Source organism: Oncorhynchus masou, chromosome 29 (genome assembly GCF_036934945.1).
Source record: "Oncorhynchus masou masou isolate Uvic2021 chromosome 29, UVic_Omas_1.1, whole genome shotgun sequence".
In the NCBI taxonomy this organism is placed as follows: Eukaryota; Metazoa; Chordata; class Actinopteri; order Salmoniformes; family Salmonidae; genus Oncorhynchus; species Oncorhynchus masou.
The window spans coordinates 55,691,372-55,710,959 of record NC_088240.1 but is presented as its reverse complement, the minus strand read 5'-3'; the positions used below and the strand labels follow the sequence as shown (position 1 = coordinate 55,710,959).

Sequence of the window (19,588 nt, the reverse complement as noted above, 5' to 3'; positions counted from 1 at the left end):
GAGGTCAGTACAGGTGCATCAAAGCTGGGACCGAGAGACTGAAAAACAGCTTCTATCTCAAGGCCATCAGACTGTTAAACAGCAACCACTAACATTGAGTGGCTGCTGCCAACACACTGACTCAACTCCAGCCACTTCAATAATGGGAATTGATGGGAAAGGATGTCAAATATATCACTAGCCACTTTAAACAATGCTACCTAATATAATGTTTACATACCCTACATTATTCATCTCATATGTATACGTATATACTGTACTCTATCATCTACTGCATCCTTATGTAATACATGTATCACTAGTCACTTTAACTATGCCACTTTGTTTACATACTCATCTCATATGTATATACTGTACTCGTTACCATCTACTGTATCTTGCCTATGCTGCTCTGCACCATCACTCATTCATATCTTTATGTACATATTCTTTACCCCCTTACACTGTGTATAAGATATTACTTGTTGGTTATTACTGCATTGTCGGAACTGGAAGCACAAGCATTTCGCTACACTCGCATTAACATCTGCTAACCATGTGTATGTGACAAATACAATTTGATTTGATTTAAGTAGATGTCCTAACCGACTTGCCAAAACTATAGTTTGTTAAACAAGTTGAAAAAACTAGTTTTAATGACTCCCACCTAAGTGTATGTAAACTTCCGACTTTAACTGTATGAGTGAGTGAAGCAGACTTAGGTTTTCTACACTGAAAGATACCTTTGGTGATGTAGTGTATGTGGACACCCCTTGAAATTAGTGGATTCGTGCTATTTCAGCCATGCTCGTTGCTGACAGGTGTATAAAATTGAGCACACAGCCATGCAATCTCCATAGACAAACATTGGCAGTAGAATGGCCCGTACTGAAGAGCTCAGTGACTTTTACATAGGATGCCAACTTTCCAAAAAGTCAGTTCATAAAAGTTCTGCCCTGCTAGAGCTGTGCTGTTGTTGTGAAGTGGAAACGCCTAGGAGCAAAATCATCTGTCCTTGGTTGCAACACTCCCTAAAGGGTTCCAAACTGTCTCTGGAAGCAAAGTCAGCACAAGAACTGTTCATTGAGAGCTTCATGAAATGGGTTTCCATGGCCGAGCAGCCGCACACAAGCCTATGATCACCATGCACAATGCCAAGTGTCAGTTGGAGTGGTGTAAAGCTCGCTGCCATTGGACTCTGGAGCAGTGGAAATGCGTTCTCTGGAGTGATGAATCTGGGTTTGGGTGGATGCCAGGAGAACGCTACCTGCCCCAATGCAGTGCCAACTGTAAAGTTTGGTGGAGGAGGAATAATGGTCTGGGGCTGGTTTCATGGGTCAGGCTAGGCCCCTTAGTTCCAGTGAAGGGAAATATTTATGCTAAAGCATACAATGACATTGTAGACCATTTTGTGCTTCCAACTTTGTGGCAACAGTTTGGGTAAGGCCCTTTCCTGTTTCAGCATGACAATGCACCGGTGCACAAAGGTCCATACATAAATGGTTTGTCGAGATCGGTGTGGAAGAACTTGACTGGCCAGCACAGAGCACTGACCTCAACCCCATCGAACACCTTTGTAATTGGAATGCCGACTGCGAGTCAGGCTTAATCGCCCAACATCAATGCCGACCTCACTAATGCTCTTGAAGCTGAATGGAAGCGGCGTTACAATATCTAGTGGAAAGCCTTCCCAGAAGAGTGGAGGCTGTTATAGCAGCAAAGGGGGGACCAACTCCATATTAATGCCCATGATTTTGGAACGAGATGTTCGACAAGGAGGTCTTTGGCCATGTAGTGTAGGTTTCATCCATTACACACGAGATCTAAATGACATATACAAAACAATTCAATTAAAGTAGGCAAAATGCAATTGTAAAAATAAATAAAAGATAAAGTAGATGATGAGATGTCTTGTTACTTCTCATTGAATAAAACTTTAATTACAGACTGATGTACAATATCAGTCAAAGGATTTGTCCAATCTACACATTCCAGGGTTTTTCTTTATGTCAATTAACAGGTGTGCCTTGTTAAAAGTTAATTTGTGGAATTTCCTTCCTTCTTAATGCATTTGAGCCAATCAGTTTTGACACGGTAGGGGTGGTATACAGAAGATAGCTCTATTTGGTAAAAGACCATGTCCATATTATGGCAAGAACAGCTCAAAAAACCGAAGAGAAATGACAGTCCATCATTACTTGAAGACATGAAAGTCAGTCAATCTATAAAATTTCAAGAACTTTGAATGTTTTTCAAGTGCAGTCGCAAAAACCATCAAGCGCCATGATGAAATTGGCTCTCATGAGGACCGCCACAGGAAAGGAAGGCCCAGAGTTACCTCTGCTGCAGAGGATAATATGTTTTAAATGTTACATTTAACCTTTATTTAACTAGGCAAGTCAGTTAAGACCAAATTCTTATTTATAATGACGGCCTACATCGGCAAAACCGGGACGACGCTGGGCCAATTGTGCGCCGCCCTATGGGACTCCCAATCACAGCCAGTTGTGACACAGCCTGGAATCAAACCAGGGAGTCTGTAGTGACACCTCTAGCACTGAGATGAAGTGCCTTAGACCGCTGCACCACTCGGGAGCCCAACTAAGGTTAAGTTCATTAGGGTTACCAGCCTCAGAAATTGCAGCCCAAATAAAAATAAGTTCAAGAAACAGACACATCTCAACATCAACTGTTCAGAGGAGACCGCGTCAATCAAGCCTTCATGGTCGAATTGCTGCAAAGAAACCACTACTAAAGGACACCAATAAGAAGAAGAGACTTGCTTGGACCATTAAACACGATCAATAGACATTAGACCGGTGGAAATCTGTCCTTTGGTCTGATGAGTCCAAATGTGAGATTTTTGGTTCTGTTTCTTTGTGAGATGCAGAGTAGGTGAACGGATGATCTCCACATGTGTTGTTCCCACCGTGAAGCATGGAGGAGGTGGTGTGATGGTGCATTGCTGGTGACACTGTCAGTAATTTATTTAGAATTCAATTCCATCCCATCTGGTTTGTGCTTAGTGGTACTATCATTTGTTTTTCAACAGGACAATGACCCAACACACCTCCAGGCTGTGTAAGGGCTAATTGACTAAAAAGGAGAGTGATAGAATGCTGCATCCAATGACCTGTCTTCCACAATCAGCTGACCTCAACCAAATTGAGATGGTTTGGGATGAGTTGGACCACAGAGTGAAGGAAAAGCAGCCAACAAGTGCTCAGCATATGTGGGAACTCCTTCAAGACTGTTGTAAAAATATTCTAGGTGAAGCTGGTTGAGAGAATACCAAACGTGTGTGAAGCTGTCAGAGGCAAAGTGTGGCTGATGTCTTCACTATTATTCTACAATGTGGAAAATAGTAAAAATAAAGAAAACCCTTGAATAAGTAGGTGTCCAAACTTTTGACTGGTACTGTATGTCCACCTAATTTGACATAACACTTCATGGGAAACCTCATCTGCATGTAAAATGTAAATTAACTCACACCAGCATTTCTAAAGTGCACTGTTTGCCTCCTTACTGGTAGCAATCTCCATCACTGTAGAGAAATCACGAGTAGCCAACCATCTAAGACTCTCTGCCAGCTTTCTGTGGCTCTGCTATAACACAATGGATTCTGCCCTCACCTGTTAAGTTGGAGTACTACATTTAGGGCACAATCATCTTTTTATACATTCCTTGTATTTCTACACTTTTTATTTATCTAGGCATACCCTGGGATGCACCCGCAATGTATACACAATGTGCAAAGCTCTCAATTCACTGTTAGAGCAGACAGTCCAAGTAGCCTAGAGGAGTAGAGGTGGATGAAAAACAATCTTCATTTACAGGTTGACAGAGTGAGGAGGGAGGGAACAGGGGATGTAGCACTCTTTCCATTACCAGGTTGGGTCACACCCATCACCATTAGCAATGAATCCCTGGGCCACGAATACCTCGTCATCACTCGGGTTCCTTCACTGAAAGATACTCTGCATTGAGAGATGGGCTGCATGTGTGTTATGCTGTTATGAAGCACTGCATTTTTTTCTGATGATGAAAATACATTTAAGAGCATTGCTTGAAGTGGACCAGTGCTGACTGGTATAGAGTACCAGCAACTCAAATTGTCTGCTTTAGTACCAGCACCCCTTGCAAAATATTGGCACCCAAGTGTACCGGCAGCCAAAATGAGGACCGTCACCTATTTTTATTCCACTTGAAGCAATGTTTAAGAGAGCTTTCGGGTGAGGGGCTCTCAGATAAGACATTTTAGGGAACACTTTTTTACTACAACCTTTAAATCATTATGAAGCAACAGCATTGGAGCGTAACCACGACAACCCTTTACATCTTTTGTAACTGTATGTATTATGGCTGACTTTGCTTTGTGTCTGATAGTTCTTTACCAAAAACTGGCATACAACTAAAACAGCTGAAATAAAATAAAAACTCCTTACCAAAGACCTCATCTTGTGACTCGGGTTCTGCCATGATCTCACCCATGGGTGCTGGTGCTATGGTCTGTTCTGCTTCTGGTGACGAGGGCTTTTAAAAGAGAGAGAGAGGGCACAAACAGAAAGAGGTGAGCTGAGATACCATGGCAACAGAGCAGAGAGGCTTTTCATTATCAGCCACATGGAGCCGAATCTGATATTTGTTTAGAGGCTTATCTGAATTATCGCAGCACACACAAGTCAGACACATTTGCAGTATTTTTGGGACGTCCTTATTATCATAAAAGCATTGCTAAATGCATTAACCCCCCTCTCCTCTAGACACTTACACACACCTACGCCATCACATGCATGTACACTGAGTGTACAAAACATTAAGGACACCTTCCTAATATTGAGTTGCACTCCCCACTTTCCCCCCTCAGAACAGCATGGACTCTACAAGGTGTTGAAAGCCTTCCACAGAGATGCTGGCCAATGTTGACTCCAATGCTTCCCACAGTTGTGCCAAGTTGGCTGTATATCCTTCGGGTGGTGATACACTCTTGATACACACGTGAAAAAGCCAGCAGCATTGCAGGTCTTGACACACTCAAACCGGTGTGCCTGGCACGTACCACCATACCCCGTTCAAAGGCACTTAAATATTTTGTCTTGCCAATTCACCCTGTGAATGGGCACACATACACAATCAATTGTCTCAAAGCATAAAAATCCTTATTTAACTGGTCTCCTCCTTTTCATCACAGATTGAAGTGGATTTAACAAGGGGCATAAATAAGGGATCATACATAGCTGGATAACTGGATTCACCAGTTATGTCTATGTCATGGAAAGTACACTCAGTGTAAATGCACACACACAAAAACTCACATGCAAACACACACACACACACACATTAAAAAATATATATATATATTAGAAATATAGCAAATTGTCCCTCTGTGTTCAGAATATTATGGTGACTCAGTTGGACTGAGATTGTGTTATTTTTCAAGCATACCAGGCAAGTCAATAGCGTCTTACGTATCCCGTTCCATCAATTCCAAATAAAATGTACCATTATCTGAGCACTGGGTGGTACATTAACTTTACTTTGAATCTTACAATCTACTGTATTATTTCCCATTAGACACCATTCGAAACATTTTGAAATCCCCTTTCTAGTCACATTTCCCATCTCCTTCCAGAAATATAATACACCTCCTCTCTTCTCGGACTGCTTTTTATCACAAACCGTGAGGGACTTTAAAAACGCGGCTATTTCAACAAAGTGGGCCATGCAGCCACGAGTGGCGGCCTAGCCTGCTTGTCACCGTCCGCAGGTAGGAGCTGACGACGTGACTTCTTTGCACCTGCTTATCATAATAGGAGGGATGATATTTCTATCTTGTTGAGAAGAGCATCCCAGGGGGAGAGGACAGACGGAGGGATGGAGGGAAGCTGCACAGCTACACAGAATGAGATAAGGCCAGCCACTCGCACCACAATGAAGGGGGAATCAAATTCAACTTTTTGAAGAGGGCCGAGGCAGAGGTTAATGCTAAATCAAGCAGCATAATAGCTACTCTTGCTGCAGAAATAGGTAAGACTGGGAGAATATGCAATCTCAACCAGAATCTGTCTGTTCTCTATATTCAACGGGGTTCTTCATATATAGCATGCCCATCTGTTTCTCCAAGGTTATGCATGTCGGTCTGATATTTCTTGAAATGCTACCTTTTCAAAATGTCTGTATCTGATTTCAATTGGATGGGCTTTCAAATGGATGTATATAAAAAGATAATCTGGTTCCCCTTTTTCCATGTGTAGTTTCCAAAAGCTTTCTAAGCTCTTATAGTCTGGGGGGATTTGGAGTGGAGTGATTGAAGTAGGGTTGCAAAGGGTCGGAAACTTTCCAGAAATCTTCCATGGGAAGTTAAGCCCGGGAATTTGGTGAATTTTGCTTAAATTCATCAAAAAAGTTAGCTTATAACAGTGAACCTTTTTTGTGGGATACACATAAGACAATTATAGGTCTTGTGGCATATTCTGGTTAAACTATCCCCAATTCAATGGAATTGCAACCCTCTGCATGCACAGTGCATTCTTCCATCACATGTGCAGTGCACTCTTCCATCACATGTACAGCTCATTCTCAAGATCTTGCACACTAATGAGATGCTATTGAGCCCACACTACTACACTGTCTGAGCCAAGGACTACATGCTTTCTGGTAAGTTTTGATTACAATACTGGGTGGGGGGGATATATTTTATATGACATACAGGATTTTTTGTTAACTAGTAAATAGTAGCCTACAGCAAAGTGTGTTTAGTTTTTTTAGTTAGTTTTTGCTACCATGTGGGTTTTAGCTTGCTTGAGCCTGCTAACTGAGGATTGTTAATTCACCTGTTCCCATACAGGTTTCATTTTAAAACATGTATCTTACAAAGGAGTTGTTTAATCTAACTGCTGTGTACATTTGCAAATACTGTGCCAAATCATGTGTGAAGAATGCAGCAAAGAAGCAGAATCATCTGGCCAAGTGCATAAAGTTCCCTCTGCGCTCACAACAAGCAACCTCTGACAAAAGTCCCTCTACTTATATTCAAGGTGAAAATGATGAATCAGACACCTTATCAATAGCAACAGCTCATGGTCCTCCTGGAATCAGATTTTTTTACTCAATGGAGGAACGCAGTCAGAGAAATGATGATGAATGTCTTGCTCGAGTCATGTATGCAACTGGTTCACCTCTGACGCTCACAGGCAATGTGTATTGGAAGAGATTTCTGAATGTTCTTCACCCAGCATACACCTCTCCAAGCAGACATGCTTTATCTTCTCATTTGCTGGATGCAGAGTTCAACAGAGTTCATGTAAAGGTAAGACAAATCAGAGAGAACGCAGACTGTATTGCAATCATCTATGATGGGTGGACGAATGTTCGTGGGCAAGGAGTTAACTACATAATCTCCACCCCTGAACCAGTACTCTACAAGAGCACAGACACAAGGGACAACAGACACACCGGTCTCTATATTGCAGATGAGCTGAAGGCAGTCATCAATGACCTTGGACCACAGAAGGTATTTGCATTGGTGACAGACAATGCTGCGAACATGAAGGCTGCTTGGTCTAAAGTGGAGGAGTCCTACCCACACATCACACAAATTGGCTGTGTTGTTCATGCATTGAATCTGCTCCTCAAGGATATCATCGCACCGAAAACAATGGATACACTCTACAAGAGAGCCAATGAAAAGGTTAGGTATGTAAAGGGTCATCAAGTTATAGCAACAATCAATCTCACCAAGCAAAGTGAGAAGAATAAGAGCACCACATTGAAGCTGTCCAGCAACACCCGTTGTGGGTGGTGTTGTCATCATGTTTGACAGTCTCCTGGGGGGGAAGGAGTCTACAAGAAATGGCCATATCACAGTCTGCCGATGTGGACAGCCCCATCAAGAGGATCCCCCTGGATGATGTATTTTGGGATATAGTGGTAAGCAGCCTGAAATCTACAGTAGTATAATTTAACGGATTGAGGGAGACAATGCCATCCTGTCTGATGTTCAGACTCTGCTTACAGATGCAAGAGAAGAAATCCATACTGCCCTGCCCACTTCACTGTTGCTCCAAGCAGAGGAAACTGCAGTTCTGAAATACATCAAAAAGCGTGAAGACTTCTGCCGGAAGCCCATACACACTGCAGCATACATGTTGGACCCCAAGTATGCTGGCAAGAGCATCCTGTCTGGTGCAGAGATCAACAAGGCCTATGGTGTTATCACTACTGTGTCTCGCCACCTTGGCCTGGATGAGGGCAAGGTTCTTGGCAGTCTGGCGAAGTACACTTCCAGGGCCAACATATCTCTTCATCCACATGGTGGAAGGGACTTTGTTGATCTGAGGCTCTTTCTCCTGTTGCCTCCATCATCCTCCAAATCCCACCAACATCAGCCACTTCAGAGCGCAACTGGTCCTTGTTTGGGAACAGACACACCAAAGACGCAACAGGCTGACCAATACAAGGGTTGAAAACTTGGTGGCCACCTTGAGGCTTTTTTTACCCCCTTTTCTCCCCAATTTCGTAGTATCCAATTGTTAGTAGTTACTGTCCTGTCCCATCGCTACAACTCCCGCACGAGCTCCAGAGAGGCAAAGGTCGAGAGCCATGCGTCCCCCGAAACACAACCCAACCAAGCCGCACTGCTTCTTAACACAGCCCGCATCCAACCCGGAAGCCAGCCGCACCAATGTTCCTGGAGGAAACACCAAACACCTAGCGACCTGGTCAACGTGCACTGTGCCCGGCCAGCCACAGGAGTGGCTAGTGCGCGATGAGACAAGGATATCCCTCCCGGCCAAGCCCTCCCTAACCCGGACAACGCTAGGCCAATTGTGCGTTGCCCCATGGACCTCCAGGTCACGGCCGGCTGTGACAGAGCCTGGGCTCGAATCCAGAGTCTCTGGTGGCACAGCTAGCACTGCAATGCAGTGCCTTAGACCACTGCGCCACCAGGGAGGCATTTGAGGCTTTTTCAGCCTGACAATGAACCATCCTCAACAAGGTTAGAAAGTGATAGTGAAGATGAGGCCTGAGTCTGATGTTCAAGAGGTGGACATTGAGAAGGTCCAGGGAGAAGATATGGAAGCTTGAGAGGAAGACAACCAAAGCTTTAGTTTCTAGACTATCATTTTACAGATGTTGAGGTTTTTGGGAGATGCGATGGATCGTTGGCGATCATTCAATATTCCCTTTCTTTTGTTGTTCAGTGAAATCATCCCATGTGAAGAGTCAACTCATTTAATTAAAGTTCAATTCATAACAAAATGTTTATAATATTTTTCTATTGGAAGGATTTCATCATTTGCAATTATGTCTACTTATGATAAGGTAAAAGGTTTATGTCTCCATATGATATGGTAAATATATCCAATGCAAATAAATCTACATTTAAATTGTATTAATATTATTTCCCATATATTCCCATTAATTCCCACACAGTTTCCACCTGAATATTCACCAAAATGTGCAACCATAATTGGAACCTCTCATGACTTGGAGGAATTTCTTAGAGAGAGTCAAATGTCATGGTTTTATCCGTTTCCTCTCTGATAGGTGTGCCCTTAAGCATGTGTGTTCATCCCCAAGAGGAATGGTGAATGGGGACTTGGAGACTCCATCCCACAGATTTCTTCTCGAACAGCAGGACGTGCTCACACTGCAAATGCTCACAATATCTCACAGACCGGCTCACATTAAGTATGATTGCTCACAAGTCCCCCGCCTCAGGCCCTTCAAAGCCTACAACTTGAAAAATATACTTTTTCAAACCACCCGCAAAAACAAACTAGAGTATAGGGTAATTAGCCAAAAGTCTTAAGCACCCATGACATGGCAAATAATATGGCCACCTAGCAATTTGACATTGTTTTTTGAACAAGAAAACAATATTATATTCCCAAGGGATACGTAGAGGGATACGTTACCAAACAGAATGCCTGGCCTTAACAAAAAGGATGTAATCTTACTCTTAGGGATTGTACAACTTCTAAATCCACATCCTAAGGAATACATTTCAAACAGAGAGTGAAGCAATATTGCTGGCCACAGATATAAAGTCAGTGTCAGGAAAAAGACAAAAAAGAATCCCATCGAACTTAAACTGTAACGATGTTTTATCAGAGTACCAACATACAATTACTTGAGATAAGTGAAAATAATAGCGCTCAGGGAATTGTATATATTTTTTTATTGTAATATTAAATTGTCAAAGAGCTGGTAATTTAACAGCATGTATCCCACTTTAATTATGAGCAAAACAAATTAGTGTGCAACAGGATAAAATGTCAGTGGTGCTGTGACATTAATGGTGAAAACAAGTATCAGCATCAAACAATACTCATCTGTACAACTGCAAGCCACACTAGTCACATGAATATTACCTAGTCAAAGTCTTTCTGCTGTGCTTGTCTGCTGTGTTCGACAGGTCGTCATTGCAAATTAGAATCGGTTGTTCTCTGCAAAAACAAAGGTTAAATAAAAAATAAATATATCTTCTGTATTTGTCCCTGCTTAGGTCTCCAAATGTGAAATGTATTCGCGTTCTAACAGTAATATCCAGAGGTACCCTCTTTACCCTTAAAGAAATGTTGTGTGGGGAGCTTTACTTCCTTGTTTCGGAGAGCAGTGAACATGAATGTTACTATGGAGCATGATTGCGTAACATGGGGAGAGCAAGTTCAGAAAGGGATCGCTTCTGCTGCTACCCAAGCATGAACAGGTTTGGAACAAATGAGAAGGAGCTATTTTACGACCCCGTTAGCTTTAGGGAGAGAAACTGAACAAACCTGGGTTCAATACTATTTGAAACGGCAAACCCCGCCCATTTGGCATTCCCAAGGCAGACTAAAGCAAACGCTCAAAAGTATTTGAAACATTTCAAATAGTATTTCAACCCATATCTGCTACTGAACACAATTCCAGTCAGGCAGGTACCTGAGCCAGCATGCTGAGCTGAAGATGGGAGCCTGTAAGTTACAGTTCAACACAAAAAGAAACTCCTCTCGGGCAGGAAAGTGTGGACAATAGCCTAACTTCAGGACCACTAACTGGGCCGCAGGCTCCCTCCACTGGAGACTGGATTTACACGCTGCCTCTCGTCTTAATCCGCAATGAATTCACACAATACAACATTGGCTTTTTCTTGAAACGGAGAAAAAGCCAATAAGGTGGCTTTCAAAATGGCAGAACATGATCAGTCAGAACAGGTCTGGAAGTTGGATCTGGATTAGGGTCTCCACGACAGTTCACAATGCAGGCTTATCAGACATGAGATTGGATTCTACCACAGGCCTGACAATGCATGAATTCTCCTCAGACACAACCGCGACGCCCAAATCTGCTTTGTGAGGGTGGATAAATAGTCCTATCCCCGATGTACATGTGTCTCAGTGTATGCATAAGGCCTTATAGCCAGCACCATAATGGCTGCTTGGAATCAATGTTGTGACACTCTTTAAACTGTAAAATATTTTGTGTGTGTGTGTGTGTGTGTGTGTGTGTGTGTGTGTGTGTGTGTGTGTGTGTGTGTGTGTGTGTGTGTGTGGGGGGGGTATATCAGCTATCAGCTATGATACAAGCAGGCAGATTAGTACATCAAATAACATTACTTGCATAATTTCTGATCCCCCTCCTTTTTTCTTTGGTCCCTACCACTCCCTCCCCTGGTTGGATCACCAGGTGAAAAATATTATAATTCAATATACATTGCCTCAACACTGAGTCTGCCTGGGCTCTCCTGTTTTTCATGGTACCCCAGCAGGCTGGTTGAGTCTGACAGAGCCCCATAGATTCTCATCAACCCCGGGGTAGGTGGCCAGGACAGGCAGGCCCAGTCTGGGTTTCACCGTCACTGTCCTGTAGTCTAGGCAAGACCATGCCAGGAATATTAAGGCCTCGTTCAAAAAGGCAGTCTTCCCTTTCTCTCTCTCCCTCTGTCTTTTCTAATTCCATTATGCAGTGGGAGAGGAGAAGGGTCAAAGTTGATTGCGTCCACAGCTGAATTTTAACGGCTCACCCATTTTCTCTGCTGTAATTTGAAAAATCGGTGACAAATTGACTCCGGCAAGGCGGAGGTTAATTACCCGATGTCGTTAAAGTACATTACTCGCCATTTAAAAGCCCCCTCTTTCCTCCCCACCCACGCTGTAACAGACAGGAACAATAGGTGGGGTGCAATTTCGGGATTCAGAGGGCGAGACACTGAGAGAAAACAACTCACCTTGTTCTGTTCAATTACGGACAGCATCGCATTCTGCTTTTTTTCAGTAAAGTAGCTGCTCTCAGACCCAACCTGACTGAACACAGTGGTGTGTTATTGTTAAATAAGCCTCTACTTGTCCTTATCGGTGGACCACACAGCATTAAGGCAGCTGCTGTATATGCAAAACATATACTATAGATTGGTTAAGAGTTCAACTTAAACCATGGAAACACCATGCGTAAGTCTCCCCATGGGGGATAGATCCAGAATCTCCTCAGTGCAGCCCATCTAAATTAGCCTACATTTATTTATATGTGTATTCAACACTATGTTGGAGTACAAGTTGAAGGAGTTGGCTTGTTTGGATGTCAACCTCAATTTATGTTAATTTCATAAGCACCAATTAACTGCATTACAGTAAAACATTATGTCAACTTCCACCACCGATTTTGTTTTGGCAAGCTATGCAACCACCTTATCCAAACAGTAGTTAACCATTAGCAAAAAAAAAACAAAAAAAAAAAATAATTAACCCGAAAAAGGACAACTTCTAAATATTATGCAAATATACGCTACCGGTCAAGAGTTTTAGAACACCTACTCATTCAAGGGTTTTCCTTTAATTTGTTATTTTCTACATTGTAGAATAATAATGAAGACATCAAAACTATTAAATAACGCATATGGAATCATGTAGTAACCCAAAAAAATACATTTTATATTTGAGACTTCAAATAGCCACCCTTTCTCTTGATGACAGCTTTGCACACTCTTGGCATTCTCTCAACCAGCTTCATGAGATAGTCACCTGGAACGCATTTCAATTAACAGTTGTGCCTTCTTAAAAGTGAATTTGTGGAATTTCTTTCCTTCTTAATGCGTTTGAGCCAATCAGTTGTGTTGTGACAAGGTGGGGGGTATACAGAAGATAGCCATATTTGGTAAAAGACCAAGTCCATATTATGGCAAGAACAGCTCAAATAAGCAAAGAGAAATGACAGTCCATCATTATGGACACGTGCTTTGATGGTGACACTGTCAGTGATTTATTTAGAATTCAAGGCACACTTAACCAGCATGGTTACAACAGCATTCTGCAGCGATATGCCACCCCATCTGGTTTGCACTTAGTGGGACTATCATTTGTTTTTCAACAGGACAATGACCCAACACACTTCCAGGCTGTGTAAGGGCTATTTGACCAAGAAGGAGAGTAATGGAGTGCTGCATCAGATGACCTGGCCTCCACAATCCCCCAAATCAAACAAATTGAGATGGTTTGGGATGAGTCGGTCTGCAGAGTGACGGAAGACCAGCCAACAAGTGCTCAGCGTATGTGGGAACTCCTTCAAGGCTGTTGGAAAAGCATTCTAGGTGAAGCTGGTTGACAGAATGCCAAGAGTGTGCAAAGTTGTCATCAAGGCAAAGGGTGGCTACTTGAAGAATCTCAAATATAACGTTTATTTTTTGGTTACTACATAATACCATGTGTAATTTCATAGTTTTCTTCACTATTATTCTACAATGTAGAAAACAGTAAAAAATAAGGTAAAACCCTTGAATGAGTAGGTGTTCAAAAGCTTTTGACCGGTAGTGTACTGTATATGCAAATCAGATTTTAGTAACCGCATTGTGGGCCTGTTAGGACACATAAATAGCAACGGATTTGACAAACATCCACTTTGTTAGATCCAGTTTTTTTTTATGGCGCCAAATGTTATCCCCCTTGATCTATTTCCGTATGCAAAGAGCACATGGAATAACAGCAGATTAAACCTCCTCAGAAAACAGTTTCATGTGTAGGTCCACTATCTATAAAAAGACAAAATATTTTGTTTGAGCATGGACCTCTACACTTATAAAATGTAGGCCTTTAAGTTAGGTCATATTGACAATCCTTGAGACACAAACATGGAACACAAATGAATCATACAAAAAGGTGAGAATGTTGTTTTTAAATCATACGTGTTGTGTTCACTACCTACAGTAACAGAGCCACCCAAGGACTTACAGACATCAAGCCATAGAAATAGAACTATCCTCTATGAGTCAAGCAACCCCACAGCCAATCTTATCTATGCCAGTCCTCTTCTGCACAAAGGCTCTCTAAGGCTTTGGCTTAATCCAGTTTATTCTACTGAGTGGACAGACCAAACCACAGAGGGCTAACCAGCTTCAGAACGAACAGCCAAACAATAGGGCTGGGAATTGCCAGGACCTCACAACGCGATTTTCATCACGTTACTTAGGTGTCGATATGATACAGTATGTATTGCCATTCTATATGGATCACGATTCTATATGTATTGCGATTCGATACTGCAATTTTGTTGCGATTCAATGTCCCATACATATTTTTTTTTTTTTGCGCAGGAACAGCTGACTAGCAGTAGCTTCATTTAACTTCCTTCTTTTAGAGAATTCATAGTTGGCGTCAGAGTCTATATAATATCGCGACACTCAACATGATCGATTTATCGCCCCCCATCACTACCAAACACCCCCATTGACTGATGATACTTGACTTTTAAAAGCTCTTTAATTTAATAATTTATGTAGGCTAGTTTAACAGAAAAGAATAACAAATTATCTGATGATAGAACTGACTAATCTTCCCCTAAAGGGTAAAAGCATCCGTGTTTGAGACATGACATCAAATGTGTAGGATGGTTGAGATGAGCTCAACGTTACTGGACAGCTGGGTTCTTAGGGTGGGAGTGCTGAATGGGCTCTTGTGGACCATTGGCCCTGAGCTAATGATAGTATGAAATTGACCATAAGCTGATTCGCACGAAAAAATACAAAAATGTATGCTCTCACTACTGTATGTCTCTCTGGATAAGAGCATCTGCTAAATGACAAATGTAATTCATAATAATCTTCCCAATAGTCCATTCATCCTTACAGAAGGAAATGGGACACTGACCATGCGTTCGTCTCTGCGTATTGTGTGAGGTGGGTGGGATGAAATGTGCCATTGAATGGCCTAACATAACGCATCAGATATCGCCATGGCAACATATATGCCCGACAAGAGTGAGAATTTCATTGGTGAGATGTCTAAACAACCATCTGTCAATACAAGCATCGTGCCACGGATATCGTGCTTTCTCCTTCACATTTTGATGAACAAATACACCAATGTCTCTTCAAGAGTAAGTAACAACACTGTATCATCCACAGCTTTACAGTTTAAAGATCAGTTTTATCATTATGAGTGAGCAGTTTAGCTTTACATAGGGGTCCCAACCCATGGCAATGATAAGCAAGGAAATGTCATCTTTCTCAGGTGTAACAACAGGGTGATATTCTAAATGAATGTGCGTTGGGAATCAGTCCATCACCAGAAGTGTTCTAATATTCGTCAATTTGTCATTTGAAAAAACGTGTTCTGATTCTGTGGCCCCCGAACAAGACAGGGCTACGAATCTGCTGAAAATTATTCATCAAAACGATACTGTACATCACATCTGACATTAACCTGAAACGGCCTAGTTATATAACCAGGCTAGCTCCTGAGACCTGACCTGACATAACCTTTCCTCCTCTAGCAAGCAAACTTTGTCATCACTTACTGAAATCCCAGTGTCCTGACCACCCAGGCACACTCTGATAGTAGCTAATCAACCACTGCCTGGCAACACCGCCAGTCCACCACTCTAAGATCTGGCAAGTCGATAAGAAGACTCAGCGGCTCCGAGTCGCAACACTCCCACTGATAACCCCCCGCCCCACCTCTCTCAGGACTGGACTGCCCATAAAGAAAATCACCTCCCCAGAAGCATGGAGAGAGAGAAGGAGTGGCAGAAAAAAGAGGGAGTGATTAAAAAAAATAGCAAGGGTGTCAAGCTCATTTTGCCCTGAGCGCCGCATCCGGACCTCATCAAGGTCTGGAGGTCCGCACTTACAATTTAGTTTATTTCCTCGCCGTCAAAAGTTATTAAAAAATATTGTCCTCTTATCCATCGATTTTGGAATTTTCGATGCTCCCTGAACGTCTAGGTTTAGTTTCGATGAATTTTAGCAAGCTTGACAGAGTGAAAAGTTCACAAATACAGGTCCATTATTATTTCCAATTAAATATTATGAAAATGCTCTCAGTGTAAACAGCTTGGGTTCTGGTCAAAAGTAGTGCACTACATGAAGGAAAAGGGTGCCACTTGGAATGCAACCTTTGTCTGGCATCCATTTGAGTGTTACATTATTCAAGTGCCGAGCCAGACTCTTTTGTATTTTTCCGAGTGCTTCAGATTTGATTGAGAGCTTCTTTTTTCTTTTCTTTTTTTTTTTAAACGGTCATAACTCTGAACTCAGAACTCTGACGTTCTGACGAACGACTGCATGACTAAGCTGCAGCAGGGTCCAAAGTTCTGCCTCACCCCCTGATGAAAGCTTAAGCTGTGAATGACATAAGAGGCTCTACAGTCTACAATCACTTTGAACTTTACCATTGTCAGTATTACGCCCACAAAAAAAACAAAAGGATCCAAACGTATCTTACACACTATGCACATCTATGTGCACTAAAAGCGTATACTGTGTATGTCCTGTAGTGCTTTTTATTTATTTTTTAATTTTCAATATATTTTTTTAACAGTAAATGCATTATGTGGGTTCACTGCTGTGACAACACAGAATAAAACAATTGATTGGTAGTGACTGCCCATTACTATCACTTATCAGGCTCTAACCATCATTTACTCACATTACATTGGTTGTTTATGTATGATGATGATATTATCTCATTAACACAACCCCAATGACTGCCCATTTCTGCATATCCTCTATTCATAAACCATCTTTAATCCACATGACTTTAATAAAACATTTCATTTGTTTTACTATTTTATTTCAAGTCATTATCTAATCTCTGCTCAGGCAGTAGCCAGCCATCTACCTCTGTTCCCCAAAGAGTCATCCTTCAGGCTAGCAGGCTAGCCTAGCTGGCTAACTGCCGGCTGTCTGATAAAAATCACTGTTTCAGCAGTTCTTCAAAGTTGATTTTAAGACGGCTAAATAACACCTATGAATCTCTTAGATGCATTGCTAGGTAGAGACAACCTAAGCAACTGCTCTCTATCCCTCTCGTGTCTCTCTATCACTCTTCCACTGGACTGGATTGGATTCTGGTCATTGTAGTTAATTACCACATTTACTTCATTTAACTATGAGTTGGACAACGTGTCCCAGAGAGTAATCTCTCTAGAGAAACGACACAAACGGCGCGTTGAGCGCCCAGAAAACAAATCATTTAACTGATGTTGGTCAATTACTAAAAAAAAATACAAAAATGAAAATAAACCAACATTTCGGTTAATCGCTGAGCACTAATGTCCTGTATACTTGCACAAAATCATGCATACATACACTTTCAACTGAGACGCTTACCTTGCTCTGCGGCTGTGGCTCGCGTTTTCCTAGATGCTGTCCCATTTTGTCAGCAGAGACTGTGGAGAAAAGAGAAGAATGGTATCAGACCCATCTGGAAATACAACACTCCTTTAAATCAGAGACTCTCCGCTGCCACTGAAACCGAGAGAGCGGACATTAAAAAAAGAGAAACACTACTTCATAAATCACATAAATCCCTCTTCCTCCATTCTCCACCCCACGCCACCATCCCCCAATGCACCAACAACCAACAAAATTAACAAAAGAGGGATTAAAAGAGATAAACAAAAGGAAAACCAAAACAGAACACGCAAAATAAAAACACATCAAGGAAAACTCAAATCGAAACAGCAAGGCCAACTGTATACGTTTCAGTGCATGTGTGGCACTATTTACCTGTGTGTATGCGTGTGTGCGTGTATGTGTGTCACATGTGTGTGTTTGAATGCGAGTTTGTGTATACAGTGCCTTGCGAAAGTATTGGGCTCCTTCTGCTGCTGCTAATTTTGCACGCCCAATTGTTCAGTTTTTGATTTGTTAAAAAAGTTTGAAATATCCAATAAATGTTGTTCCACTTCATGATTGTGTCCCACTTGTTGTTGATTCTTCACAAAAAAATACAGTTTTATATCTTTATGTTTGAAGCCTGAAATGTGGCAAAAGGTCGCAAAGTTCAAGGGGGCCGAATACTTTCGCAAGGCACTGTATGCATGTGTACAAGCACCTGTGCAGCATCAGTCTCAGGCAAACAGGCATTGTGTCATTCAAAACATATTCTTTTTTTCTCTTTTTTATTTTAGACTTTTATCTTTGAGAGTCATTCTATCCCCGGCCCAGCAACTCCACTCTCACTTGTCTCCAGTTCCACAACCCAAGTTTCCTTCAGCCTATCCCAGCCATCTCTGCTGACCACCCCCTTTGGATTTCTTCGTGCCATATGTTTCAACTTTTATGTTTAACATACAATTTGAATCGAATAGAATCCACAGATTGCGAGATGAAGATAAATACTTTCACTGATAAGAGTGTTTGTATATTAGTAACTGACTGACCAAGTTTCTCCAGGTCTTCAAACAATGCTACTTCTAGGGTCAATTTTAGATCAATGTTATGCATTTCCAGCCATTCCTGAACCTGAGACCAGAAACAGGATACCTGAACAAATGGTGTATTCATTATGTATCCTCACATCAAAATCTCCAAAGCTGTGATGATTGTATGCCACAAATATTCAACATTTTGTTAGTGACAAGAATTCTGTACAATAATTTTAGCTGAAAGGCAGGAAGTCTTGAATCTTGTGTCGTTTTATATATCAACTCATACACCCTGTGCCATGGAATGAGTACATCAACAATCACTTCCCAGCTATTTTGCAATCTGTATGGTACAGCTGTCAACATCCTGGTCCTCAAGTGAAACTGGTATGCTTTCCTATTTATGCTATTTTTATTCCTCCGTCAGTTTTGATCCTTTATATTGAGCAGACAGACCAGTTCCCTACCTCCTTCTGCTGCTGCTCTCGCAACCGCACTGCACACTTCCCTAACCCATCTGGACAGGAGGAATACCTATGTAAGAATGCTGTTCATCGATTACAGCTCAGCATTTAACACCATAGTGCCACCATAGTACCCTCCAGACCCAGTTGCACAGGTGGTGAGAGTAGGAAACAACATCTCCACCCCACTGATCCTCAACACTGGGGCCCCACAAGGGTGTGTTCTCAGCCCTCTCCTTTACTCCCTGTTCACCCATGACTGCGTGGCCATGCACGCCTCCAACTCAATCATCAAGTCTGCAGACGACACTACAGTGGTAGGCTTGATTAACAACAACGACGAGACGGCCTACAGGGAGATGACGGCCCTCGGAGTGTGGTGTCAGGAAAATGTCAACAAAACAAATGAGATGATTGTGGACTTCAGGAAACAGCAGAGGGAGCACCCCCTATCCACATCGACAGGACAGTAGTGGAGAAGGTGGAAAGTTTTAAGTTCCTCGGCGTACACATCACGGACA

The 19,588-nt window shown here is 42.1% G+C and overlaps 1 protein-coding gene across 2 annotated transcripts in view; it reads right to left on the bottom strand.

Annotated features, from left to right (window-relative positions):
• The window catches only part of LOC135520032 (myelin basic protein-like), a 49,780-nt gene that overhangs the window by 17,022 nt on the left and 13,170 nt on the right, over positions 1–19,588 (bottom strand). The window contains exons 2-3 of one of the 2 annotated variants that reach the window (XM_064945340.1): positions 17,543–17,622; positions 4,425–4,512 (exon numbers count right to left, since the gene is read on the bottom strand). In XM_064945340.1, the coding sequence (XP_064801412.1) occupies positions 4,425–4,512; positions 17,543–17,608 (154 nt within the window). In that variant the 5' untranslated portion in view covers positions 17,609–17,622. The remainder of the gene's footprint in view (positions 1–4,424; positions 4,513–17,542; positions 17,623–19,588) is intronic. The other variant, XM_064945341.1, reaches the window with a different exon arrangement.